The following is a 12,761-nucleotide window of genomic DNA, read 5'->3' on the forward strand; positions in this document are numbered from 1 at the left end:
GTAATTTAGGAAGAGTTCAGAAATCAGCATTTGATAGAATAACCCTAGATTTCCTTGGCATTCTCTACAACGGTCTTTCACATTGTTCTTGAAAGATTTAATTCCATCCCGGTGCAAAGATTGAAGTTGCTGAGCTTTGTGACCACCTCTCTTCCTTTTGATCTCGTTTGAGAGGTTTTCCTTGGGATACAGGTCTGGAGATTGGGCTGGCCATGACAGGACAATAGTTGTTGACTATTCCGAAAAGTTCCGAAACAGAAAGTCACATTACTAACAACAGAGATTGTGCTGCTGAATCCAGGTTGTATCCTTTTGAAAAAAAAAATGGACTTTTATGTAGAAACTCATGAGACTCTTGTGGGACTTTTATGTTGACACCTGTTTAGCGATAGGAACAGGAAGTAGCTAATGAGAGCAGGATTTTTGCATTGTCATTCTGCTAACTTTGAAGGAGCACACCAGTGGAGTGAAATGTGATGCTTGGAAGTTAATGAAGGGGTTTATTTGAAATGTAAGCAGTTCGGGGAGGCCACTGGTGAGTTATTTCATGTTTTATGTCATTTCATGTATGAAAGAATTTGTTGATAGATTTAAAATGTATGTTGCTAAAAGGAAGATTGTAATTCGTTTTTCATTGCTTGGAAATGTTAAGATTCATGTAGCTAAGGATGGTGTCCTTTTGTCTTTATTTTAAAGGTTTTCAACCTGTTTCTTCTGACTTCTTCCGATTACTTCTGAACTCTTCTGTTAATAAAAAATCAAGAAAGGAAGAATCCGAGTTGATCCCATGATTGTAACCCAGAACGGCTTATGCCTTTTTCAAGTTTTGGCTGATTTTAAATATAATTCCCCGGGAAACTTGACAGAGATATTCTAGACAGAGATATGTCATTTTGATTCTTTTCCTGTATCCACTTTGTCGGGTGAACGCCCCTTTAGGAGGCCGGTTAGGAGACCTTCGGAGTCCTGAGGTTGATAATAAATGAAGTCCCCTTAGCGCTGTAGATGGTGGTAGCGCACGTCTTGTGAAAACACCTCAAAAAGAGAAGAAGAAGGGGGGACAACCCCCCCTTAGGAGACCCAACTTGAGCACACGCTTTTGTATTGAGTGGCCGTGTTTTGGTCCCTCTTGATTAAAATTGGATCCTCTTTGCTAACAACCTCCACAGTGCAGGGGGCACATATTGCAATATAGGCTACTGTTTAAAAGAGAATCTGAGATCAGAGCTACAGAGGCATTACCATAAACATGCGAAACAGTCATCAGTAGTAAAGAATCTGAAGGCCAGACAGGAAAGTGCAGAGATGATCCACAAAAGCTCTGGAACACAATCTTGTAGAATTCTGAGTCTTTGATTGATTGCAGAAGTTAATCCATGCTTTTATCACCTGTAAAGTTGACTATTGCAATGCCCTACTACTTATAGGTCTCCCCCAAAGGTCACTCAGGCAGGTGCAACTAATGCAAAATGCTGCAGCAAGAATTCTGACTAAGGGCTTCCGCACATTGGCTCCGACAGAGTGCTGAGCACTGCTCCGCAAAAGTTCGATTCCATTGTTTTCAATAGAACCCCGCACACTAGCTCCGATGTCCACGGACATTCGCCGATATCGGATAGCAATTAGAGACAAGTTCTATTTTGTCGGCGCCGCCCATTGACTATCAATGCAATGTTCGTGTGAAATTGGGTTTGGGGGTCCGAATTCTATCGGAAGCAAAAGTGCGCGGCACTTTGTCGGAGCCGGTGTACGGAAGCCCTAAGGGCTTCCGCACATTGGCTTCGACAGAGTGCTGAGCACTGCTCCGCAAAAGTTCGATTCCATTGTTTTCAATAGAACCCCGCACACTAGCTCCGATGTCCATGGACATTCGCCGATGTCCATGGACATTCGCCGATGTCGGATAGCAATTAGAGACGATTTCTATTTCGTCGGCGCCGCCCATTAACTATCAATGCTACGTTCGTGTGAAATTGGGTTTGGGGGTCGGAATTCTATCGGAAGCAAAAGTGCGCGGCACTTTGTCGGAGCCGGTGTACGGAAGCCCTAAGGGCTTCCGCACATTGGCTTCGACAGAGTGCTGAGCACTGCTCCGCAAAAGTTCGATTCCATTGTTTTCAATAGAACCCCGCACACTAGCTCCGATGTCCATGGACATTCGCCGATGTCGGATAGCAATTAGAGACGATTTCTATTTCGTCGGCGCCGCCCATTAACTATCAATGCTACGTTCGTGTGAAATTGGGTTTGGGGGTCGGAATTCTGTCGGAAGCGAAAGTGCTCCGCATTTCTGACGGAGCCAATGTGCGGCCGGCCTAAAACAAACAAAAGAGACAACATCACTCCAGTAGGCCTACTTAGGTCTGGCTTCCACTGAGATTTAGAATTGAGTATTTAACATACTGTATCTAGATTTAAAATTTCTTTTATTATGTCTCAAACCTAAATGTCTTTGATGGACAACAGAAACAAGGTACAGTAATTTGTCTCACTGTTCCAATAATTCTGGAGGGGACTGTAAGGGTCTTTCAAACTGGCCACTACACTCACCAGACACTTTATTAGATACACTTTGCTACATGGTTGGACTCACTTTTGCGTTCAGAACTGCCTCAAAAGGACACGGTCCCATTTTTGGAAATAAGCTTATTTTACACCTCTCCTTGAGTTAAGTGATTGAGTTTTACCTTTCCCCTGTACTTTCAACCGTTCTCTGAATATGGCAGTGCAAATTTTACCTCTAAGCGAGCAGTTGACATCTGGTCTCATAGGACTCAAATGTTAATTGCTAGCTTGGAGGTAAAATTTGCTCTTACTCAGAGAACGGCAGGAAGTAGGCCTATAGGAGAAAGGTAAATCTCAGGCTTATTTTACACCTCTCCTTGAGTAAAATGATTATTTCCTAAAATGGGACAGTATCACTTTAAGTGTCTGCAACAATACTCAGGTAGGCTGTGGTGATGCAATGATGCAAAATACACTACATTACCAAAACTATTCACTAACCTGCCTTGATCCATATGAAGCTCTGGCGTGACCCTTGCACCTCGATGCTCGGACCCTAAAACTTCTATGTATTCTCATACATATATCAACTTTTAACTACATATGACACATTTCTTGATATAAGGTGGACTGTTCCTTTTAAAAGTTTCGATTTTTGTTTTATAATATATCTGACCAGATATGTGTGTAACAACAAGAGTTGAATGTGGTTTGCAGTTAATGTATTTTGGTGCAGTTGTAAGTTCTTCACTCACTGTAGAGAAATATGGATAAAACAATAAAAACAGATAAAACATTTTTTTTAAAAGGGAGCTTATTGGGAAACTGTTTTATGTCATTTAAAAGCAATGGCAAGTTATGTGTTGTAAAGGCTGAAACTTCCCATTTTCCACAGCCAGAGATCCAGTGTCCAGTTATAACCCGTTTGCCAGGTTTTAAAGGTGGGGTTGCAGGTTAACCATTTTAAGAAAATGTACTATTATGACATCACGTTGGGGGTTCCGCAGGCTCATAGGAGTCTATGTAGAACCTTAGAATCCTGGGGGAGTTCCCCCAACGTGATGTCATACCTGCAACCCCACCTTTTTAAACATGTGGTCCATGGCCCACTGGTGGTCTCTGACTGGCTACAGAGTTTACATTATTATAAAACAGGGGTAAAGACCCTTTTTTATTCGAGGGGCCACTTGAAATTTTATAAAGCCCTCCAAGGGCCATACTATGAACACAAACCAGGTCTACTTTGAAGACGGACACCTTTACAACAGACATCACCTTCACTAGGTTCTCTGAAAATATAACTTAGTTGTATTGCAAATGTAATTTCCAAGATTTCTCAATTACAAAAATGTTAAATTTCATGTGAAACTGAATAACATTAAAACTACATCGGGGGCCGGTAACGGCCTCAAGACGGTTCTTCTTGTCTGTACTATACGCACATTGACCACTTGACTTTTAAGGCATTTCTTAGACCTTGGTCTCCCAGTTAGAGAGGAAAAACCATTCCAGTCTGTGCAATAATGTAGTCAACGGAATATCAATGAAATAAAATCCATTGTGTTTTGTTTATTTACTCTCAAAGCATACCAGATCATTACAGGCAGTGACAAGTCATAAAGATCCAAATACAAGGCCTGGAGAGTATGCCAAGAGCCTGGCTAGTAATCCAATAAACTAACCTTCACGTAGTGGTAAATCATCTAATAGAAGAGCCTGGAGTCCACATGTTCTTAACTACATGACACCTGTGGGCCATCTATTAGCAGATGTACCACTTCATGCAGGTTTATCACTTAACCACATTCTTGGAATACCCCCCCTGCTGCTGCAATGAAACCAAAAACACAAACAAAAAGCAGATTTCCCTGGAATTTGGGTTGTGACAAAGTAACCCGAGGGGAAATGCCCAGCAAGCCAAATATGTTCAGGACGTGCCAACTGAAAGGGAGCGCACTGCCTCAGTCGCCTCTGCCTCGCCCTCATCTCCCTCTTCATCGTCATCATCATCCTCCTCCTCGTCTTCCTCTTCATAGTCATCTTCATCGTCTCTGTAGTAATCATCGTCACCTTCATCATCCTGGTTTGTGGTCCCATAACCGGATGCATAGCTAGAGGCTCCATACCAGCAATTCTCCTCATCTGCACCCCCTCGGCCAAACTTCAGCGTGCGTGCTACATGGAAATAGGTGGAAAAGTCCAGTCCAGAGGAAGAAAGAGGACAAAGCACAAACACGGGTTAGAGAAAGAAGGACTGATATCTGAACAACACACACCTTTACTTGCGATAACAAATTTGGGACAAATCGATAATGGTCTACTACACAGAGCTATGCCTTTCTCTTCCAAAGTCAAAAGCCCAAGATGTGTTCTGGAATACATGCACAAAGTCCTAGAATGGCATGTACACACAATACATTACTCTGTATGTCCTTGTAACATCCTTGTATCCTAATTCAAAAATCCAGTCTGCTTTTTCCCCTCGCTTGCATAAAACCAAAAATTCAGGAAGCGAAACAGAATGTGTACATGTGTACACTTCTGACACTCCTGGACACTTTGTCTTGTGTTGCTATATGCCGATGTCGCTCAGCTAAGGCACGTGTGTCTGTGTGTGTGTGTGTGTGTCTGTGAGAGAGAGAGCAAGAGGGCTGTATGTAGGTAAGAGTGAGCTATACATGGTTAATAGATGTGCAAGGATGTGTGTCATGTCATGTTTGGGCAGGCGTGGCTCAGTGGTTAGAGCACTGATTTGGCAACCCTACGTGGTCTGGTCAATGCCCGACCAGACCACGGCTGAAGTGCCCTTGAGCAAGGCACCTAACCCCCACACTGCTCCCCGGGCGCCGCTCAGCAGGCAGCCCACTGCTACGGACTAGTGTGTGTACTTCATTGTGATTCACTAGTCCAAATGGGATAAATGCAGAGAAAGAATTTTCCCTAGGGGACCAAAAAAAATTGGCTCCAATGTCTAGAGTGTTATTTTCTCTGAATTTATGCATGTATGTATGTATGCTACTGGACATCTTCATTTCCCACTGGGATCAACAAATGATACTCTACTCCACATAATCTGATAGTTGTGATGCCACAAACCCATATGTGCACTTGTATTGTCAATTGACATCAAATCACAAGTACATTTACACTTGTACTGTCGTTACTTACGTTTGTAACGACAATTGTCATTAAAAGTACAGCTTACTGACATATGACTTACTTGACATGCTAAGGTCTTTGGTCTCCTGGGTTTCATGTCCACACTTTGGACATGGTGGTGCTTTGCCTTTCTCTTGCTTGAAAACTTTGCTGCGTGCATGGTCTTCACAATAGCAAGCCTGGAACAAGCAAAGAAGTGAATTAATGCACTTTTTTATTCAGCGTAATCTGCTATTTAGCTATTGTCCAATGACTGCTGGGACCTTTTCTGTTTACTGTTTACGTCTACCCATATTTATATTTAATGTATGTGCTTTGCTGTTGTGCGTCTTGTCCACTGTATGTTTTTGATGTTGGGGATAGGCCACAAAAGAATCCTATCGACCATGTTGACATGGCAATAAACCTCTAGAACTTGAACCTGAATTGGCTAACACATGCTGAGTTAGATGTCTCCACCAGCAGCTCTATGTCTGTGGCCCAGCACTTACCTTGCATCTCAAACAAGAGTGCTGTCCAAGGCGGTTACAGGAAACACCTATAAATAAATAAATTCATACATAAATAATTAGATAAAAACATACATACATACATACAGTGTTTCACCATGAAGCTGGATGAAACACCAAAGCTTGAGTACATGGTGCTGCAAACTTACATTTGAAATTCTCTGATTCGAGGATCTGGCAGCTGGCTTGATGCTCGAACTGATCATCCTCGCACAGGAAGTTATGGCAGAAGGAACAGCGGAATATGCGCCCACCTAGAGTGGAAGACAAATACTAGGTATCAAGTATGGCATAAGCTTAACACAAGCTAGGCAGAATGAGATATCCAATAGGATAGCTTAGTAGTTTAGGAGTGCTCTGATATTTGCACAAGATAAACAGTATATACGAGAGGATCGATATTTAGAAAACACTGCACATCGATTACTGTTCTTTATTTTTTGTTTCTTGCCGCGAAAAACATTATTTGCCAAGTCCGTCCTCAGGTTCGCCCATTACAGTGTGTGTGTGGTGTTTTCTGAATATTCATCCTTGATCAAGTCTCCCTCCCTCATTACTGCAGGTTGTTCACAAGCCTTTATGAAGTTTATTTATTTTATTTTTTATTTCTCCTTTATTTTACTAGGGTAAAAACACATTGAGGCAGTTGCCTCTTTTTCAAGTGTGCCCTAGCCAAAAGAGCAGCAAAAACGCAAAACGCACTCCATACGACACACAGTACAGACAGAAACAAACAAGTCACAAAGACAACATATCCACAGACAGCAAAGCATAAAAGATTGAGACATAAAAACATGCAAGACATTACCATAGAGAAATAAGCAGGACATAACAAAAACATGCAAGCAAGACAAACAGCACTCATCAATAAAATACACAACAAGGACATAACAAGAAGCATAGACCAATGCAGACACTTACAGGATGAAAATAAGACATGCTACGCTGATTTTTTTTTGTGATTTTTTTTTGTGACAAACATGAAGGTCCATTAAAAGCAATTATATTAGAGAACCTAAATGTAAGACTTTTTTTCCACTTCCAGTTGTTCTACTACTGATAGATACTGATAATCTGGATTTTAGCAGATCTGCAGCTCACATTTCTACTTGCTTTTCATGAAAGTGCAAAGGAAGCTTTAAAGTGGTTTGGTAAAGTGGTGGTGGTAAAGTGGTCAGAAGATTTTCTGACATCAAAGTTAATTAGAAGCACTCAAGAGTGCAAAACTCTGCCAAGACTGTAGGGTTACACCCTATTTTTCTGCCTTGTTTTTGTGGAGTTAGAAACTGGAAGATCAAAATTCGCACATTCGCAAAAGTGGCACATTAAAGCGCGAAACCAAGCCGTCTCTGGTGAAGCGTTATAGTATTACCAGTAAGAAACAATGTTATACAACGCAAACAAAAAGTTTTTGCTTTTACACAACTGTTAAGAAAATTCCATGATATTCCATGACTGGAAAAACTTTTATGAAATTCCATAATATTCCAGAAAGACCTGTGGGAACCCTATAATAATTACTGGTAATGCTCACCATGTTCCCAGACGCTACGGTCACACTCAATGCAGTCAGCATCGGAGAGAGGACATATGCAGGCATGAGTACTCAAGCACTTCCTTCCATGGCAAACCCACGCCTCGCAGAAGTCACATACTGCTCCCTAGTGGAAGAATGAATCAAGTCAAATAAATGTGTACAGCAACATTCCTTCTGGGTACTAATAGCAAGGAAAAAAGTCTAGTGAGACACTGTATAATGGGTAAACTACATTTAAACATTACAAAAAAAGATCAAAATAGTGTTCACAGGACAAGGTCATCAGAAAAAAAAACACTTTTATATACGTACACCACTTACAAGAACTGAACTTGGAAAAACAGCCTTTTCGCCACATGTCCCAAAGCCACCGATGAATTATTTTTAAAGAACTCTTAAAGTTCTTTAAAGTCATCTTTACGGATCACTGCAATGGTTTTTAATATCATTCCTTGTTTGCTGTCTGCTTTTTAGTAGTCTGTATGTACTCAGTTTCAATGTGCTTGTATGGTTTCTTTTTAGATGTGATTGTTTCTTTGCCTATGAAGTATCTACAAACTGTATATCTAAATTATAAATCTGACGAAAAGATAGACGTTCTTACCACCATGCCCATCCCTGTGCTGTGGACCCCTGGGTGTTTGACCACACAGTCTGAAGACTTCATGCATTTTGTCTTCCCTTTTGAGTATTGAAAAGAAAAGGGAACATATGAATGGTTAGTCTGTCTGAACAATTTCCTAAAGAATATGAATGAGATTTCATATATTCATGACAAAATATGGCGTTTTCCCTGATTCAAAATATCAGATGATGCATATTGAGCATGTTGGAGCCAGTCAAACATGCGACAACCATACTGCAACCTGTGCACTAAAATGTGATTTAAGTGACTTTGAATGTGGCATGATTGCTGCTGCCGTACGGGCTACTCTGAGTATTTCAAAACAGTGCCGGTTCAAGGCAATTTGGTGCCCTAGGCGAGCACCAATCTTGCCTATTTGTGGAATTTGACATTTGCATCTGTAAACATGGTGTCATACATCTGAGTGAGCACAGCTGATCTACCATGTATGTACTAAGTGCCCATTAAAATCATTGGCAATGTAAAGTTGAATGCTTTATTTAGCTTAATATTGTAATTCTGTGGGCCTTGGTGTCCCCGCCCAGGACATTTGGTGCCCTAGGCGACCGCCTCGTCTGCTTATGCCTACCCTGTTTCAGAAACTACTGATCTACCAGGATATTCACGCACAACCATGCCCAGCGTTTATAGAGATTGGGCCGAAAAATAAGAACTATCCAGAGGGCATGAGTTCTGTAAGCGAAAAGGCCTTGCTGATGCCAGAGGTCAGAGGATAATGGCCAGATTCATTTGAGATGATAGAGAGACAATACTAATTCAAATAATCACTCCTTACCACCAAGGTACAGTATGCAAAAGAGCATCTCTGAGCACACAGCATGTCAAACCTCGAGTCAGATTGGCTAAAGCAACTGAAGACCACACTGGGTGCCTCTTCTGTCATCTAAGAGCAGGAAACTGAGGCTACAATTTGCACAGACTCAACAAAATTGAGAATATAATTTGGGTTAAAGTATCCCATCTGTAAAATAGAGCATGGTAGTGGGACTGACATGCCTTGAGGCTGCTTGAATGCAGTCAACACTGGAAAGCTGAATTTCATGTCTACATGTACTGTGACTACCAATCATGTTTCTCTCTATGAGATTTTAACAGAGGGTGTACTCACGTTTGTAATATACATTTTGAGACATTAATGGCTGCAATTCTAATCATTTTGAATGAACAATTAATTAATGTGGCTATACAAGTTGTACGCTGGCTGTTCATTGTGTCAAAGTGACATTTCTTTAATGTTGTCCCATGACAAGATACACTTACAAGTATGCAGAAAAGTGAAAGGTGTACTCAATTATTGCACATACTGCAACAATGTATGTGGTACAAAAGACCATTCCAAGTAGTATTTAAAATGCAGCACACTCACCACATTGAGCACACATCGGTAACTTCTGGACAGAGCTGCAGAAGTAACAGAAAGCTCTGTTCTTTTGTCTCCTGTAAAAGTGTTCAAGAAAAGACAGGTAAGAGGTGCAACTTATAAAAGTAAACTTAAAGGGACAGTTTGGTCAATTTCAACATGCAGTTGTAATGCTCACACTACCCTGGACTTGTCAGTGCCTGAGATTTTTCTTCTTCTTCATCAGCCGTTTCCGAGATCCTGGTCATTGTAATGGGGGCAGCTCTTTGTTTACATTTCAAAAAAACATTTTTATTTATTCCCAAAAACATCCAAAAGGTTATAAAACATCAGCAGACAACTAGCAAGCAGCAGTACCTTTTGGGAAAATATTTGGAGTTGGCCTATGTTTCATTTTTTAAAAATGTAAACAAACGCTGCCCCCATTAGAATTGCTCATATCTCGGAAAGGGCTGAGCCGAAAAATGTGGCATCACCAGGTACTGACAAGTCAAGGGTAGCGTGAGCAATACAACTGCATGTTGAAATTGACCAAACTGTCCCTTTAAGCTCCCTCTGGATGGAGCTTCTGTTTAATAAGAGGCATTGCCAGGGGAAGATAAAAACAACTACCAGCTTGGTATTTGATGGCAAACTCACCTTTGACATTTTTCACAATCCTGTAAAAGAGAAGGAAAATATAAAATGTATACTTTACATTACACTTAGCTGACGCTTATATTCAAAGAGACATGGGATAAGGTTGGAGAGACAGGATATTGTTTACAGTCCCTGAAGCAATGTGGGTTAAGGTGACTTGCTCAAGGGCAATGAATAAATGAAGCAAAGGACAGCACTCTTCAGATTTCTTCTTTGTTTATTCGCCCACGAAAGTTTCAGGCAGAGCCCTTCTTCAGCGTGTAATGGCGTTTGCACCCATAGGTGGTAGTTGTGCCCTAAAATAGGGTGTACACCTATGACCCCATGATTGACACCCAAACCAAGTTGGCCACATTGGCACATCTGGAAGACTGACCCCCCAGATATCCTCTGCGTTCACCAATTCACCCCACGACTTCTACAAAAGAACCCAAAATTTACGTGACCTCTTGGTAAAACCAGACCTCTCCAAAAAGCCCTCTCATTTTATGTCACGAGTTCCCAGTGGCAATTTTCCGTGTCATAATTGTATACATTGCTATGCCATGATGAAAGGTGATAGTTTCAAGCACACGGTAACAGATCAAATGATACGGGTCAGAGGCAGGATCACGTGCAACACCAAGTATGTGGCGTATTTACTTAAATGCCCCTGTGATCTCTATTATGTAGGCAAGACCAAACGGGAGTTAAAAACTAGAATCTGTGAACACAAGAGTTCCATTCGCAATGATGAGAAGTCAGCAGTGGCCAGGCACTTCAATGCGGCAAAACATGAAGCGAGACAATTACAATACATGGGCATTGAGGTTGTACAAACGCCACGCAGGGGTGGTGACAGGGATAAGTTGTTACTACAGATAGAAGCTTATTGGAAAAGGCATGAATGAGGAATTGGTTCCGAGTTGTTTCTTGTAAGATGTGTTTGTGTAAGATGTTTTTGTAAATATTTTGTAAATATGGGTAAAATATTATGTCTCTATGGGCTATAGATCTTTCGGTTAGAAGAATGGCATTATGTAGCCTTCTTCAAATAATTATCTTTATGATGAAGTTTTTTGTTTTTGTTTTTCAATTATTCAAAATTATTATTCATGTATTTAATTTTACTTTTCCATTCTAGGATATTTGGTATCAGATTTTGTAGCACAATGTGGTATGATTTCACTCCCCCTAGGGGAAGTCATATGTAACTTGGTTTGGGTGTCAATCATGGGGTCACAGGTGTTGTACACCCTATTTTAGGGAACACCTCCCACCTATGGGTGCAAACGCCATTACACGCTGAAGAAGGGCTTTGCCCGAAACGTTCGTGGGCGAATAAACAAAGAAGAAATCTGTCCTTCGCTTCATTTATTCATTCAAGTTTTTGTGGGATTCAGCACCCAGTTAAGAATTGTTAAGTAGCCTATTTAGGCGATAGTGTGAGCGCGTCTTCTCCACTTTTTGATTGCTCAAGGGCAACTAATTTGAATTAACTCGGTTGAAGTTATCGTTAAGACGAAGACAAGTACATGTAAGTCAGAAGTAAATGGTAGCCACCATGGATGAATTGCATGGATGTTTGGCCAAATCGATGTGATCTCGGTTAGCCCGACTCTGCTTCTCGCGTTCCTTTCGGCTCTCCGCCTTCTTGCGAGCGCCAGTCTTCTTTTTCGGCATCTTTTATGGGAAGGTTATGTCCGGAACCCTGGCCAATTTAGATGTCACCTGAAAAAATATAAATGTCGACAACAGTTGTTTTAGTGCAGGCTAGTTCATGTAGTTGAAGACATCACAGCCCTTTTACCACCAACAACACAAAGTGCCACAGTTGTTGCAGTTAATAAACAAGATCATTGCTTTTAGATTGGAAACGTCATCACTGCATTTACTGTGGTATTTGATTAACAAAAGGTTTTTTTTTAGTCTCTGCTTGTAGGCTAGCTCTACTGCATGGCCTGAGAAGATTATAGATGTCGGCATTGCTAAATTCATGGGCCTACAACAAGTTGTTCCTCATATAGCTGTCAGACTCATGAAACCCCAGTATAACTTAGATCGCATAATAACAATGTGCTTTGAATAGTAGTTCTATTTCTGAAAGAAAGGCACATACCTGAACCAAAGAGCGCTGTCAGACAGACAGTGCGTCCCAGCCTGAAGGAAGTCAACTCCCAGCCCAGCCAAACAGCATGCATCCGCCCTAGATCTAATTCCGTGTAGAAATAGCTATCTACCACTTATCCGTTCCCGGACCCGTTCTCCTGTGTTTATTCGGTCTATGTGTTCACGTAAGTTATATTTTACACAACACTGAAATACAATATGCTTCACTGTTCATTCATCATGCCATTATTCTTATGAGAAATGCATGTGCGAACCGGACAGGGTGGACGAACACAGTAACAGGAACACGTCACCCGA

General features: G+C 41.2%; 1 protein-coding gene across 1 annotated transcript; it reads right to left on the reverse strand.

The window, feature by feature from the left end:
• Positions 1–4,054: 4,054 nt before the first annotated feature.
• znf330 (zinc finger protein 330) lies at positions 4,055–12,749 on the reverse strand. The gene is made up of 10 exons (XM_063218663.1): positions 12,454–12,749; positions 11,898–12,065; positions 10,356–10,375; positions 9,723–9,793; positions 8,315–8,391; positions 7,708–7,834; positions 6,323–6,427; positions 6,156–6,202; positions 5,726–5,843; positions 4,055–4,680 (listed from the first exon to the last, which is right to left on the reverse strand). The coding sequence occupies exons 2-10, from the start codon at positions 12,015–12,017 to the stop codon at positions 4,433–4,435; spliced, it is 933 nt and encodes a 310-aa protein (XP_063074733.1). The 5' UTR covers positions 12,018–12,065; positions 12,454–12,749; the 3' UTR covers positions 4,055–4,432.
• Positions 12,750–12,761: the final 12 nt, after the last annotated feature.

The sequence above is a fragment of the Engraulis encrasicolus genome, chromosome 16 (assembly GCF_034702125.1).
Source record: "Engraulis encrasicolus isolate BLACKSEA-1 chromosome 16, IST_EnEncr_1.0, whole genome shotgun sequence".
NCBI classification, from domain to species: domain Eukaryota; kingdom Metazoa; phylum Chordata; class Actinopteri; order Clupeiformes; family Engraulidae; genus Engraulis; species Engraulis encrasicolus.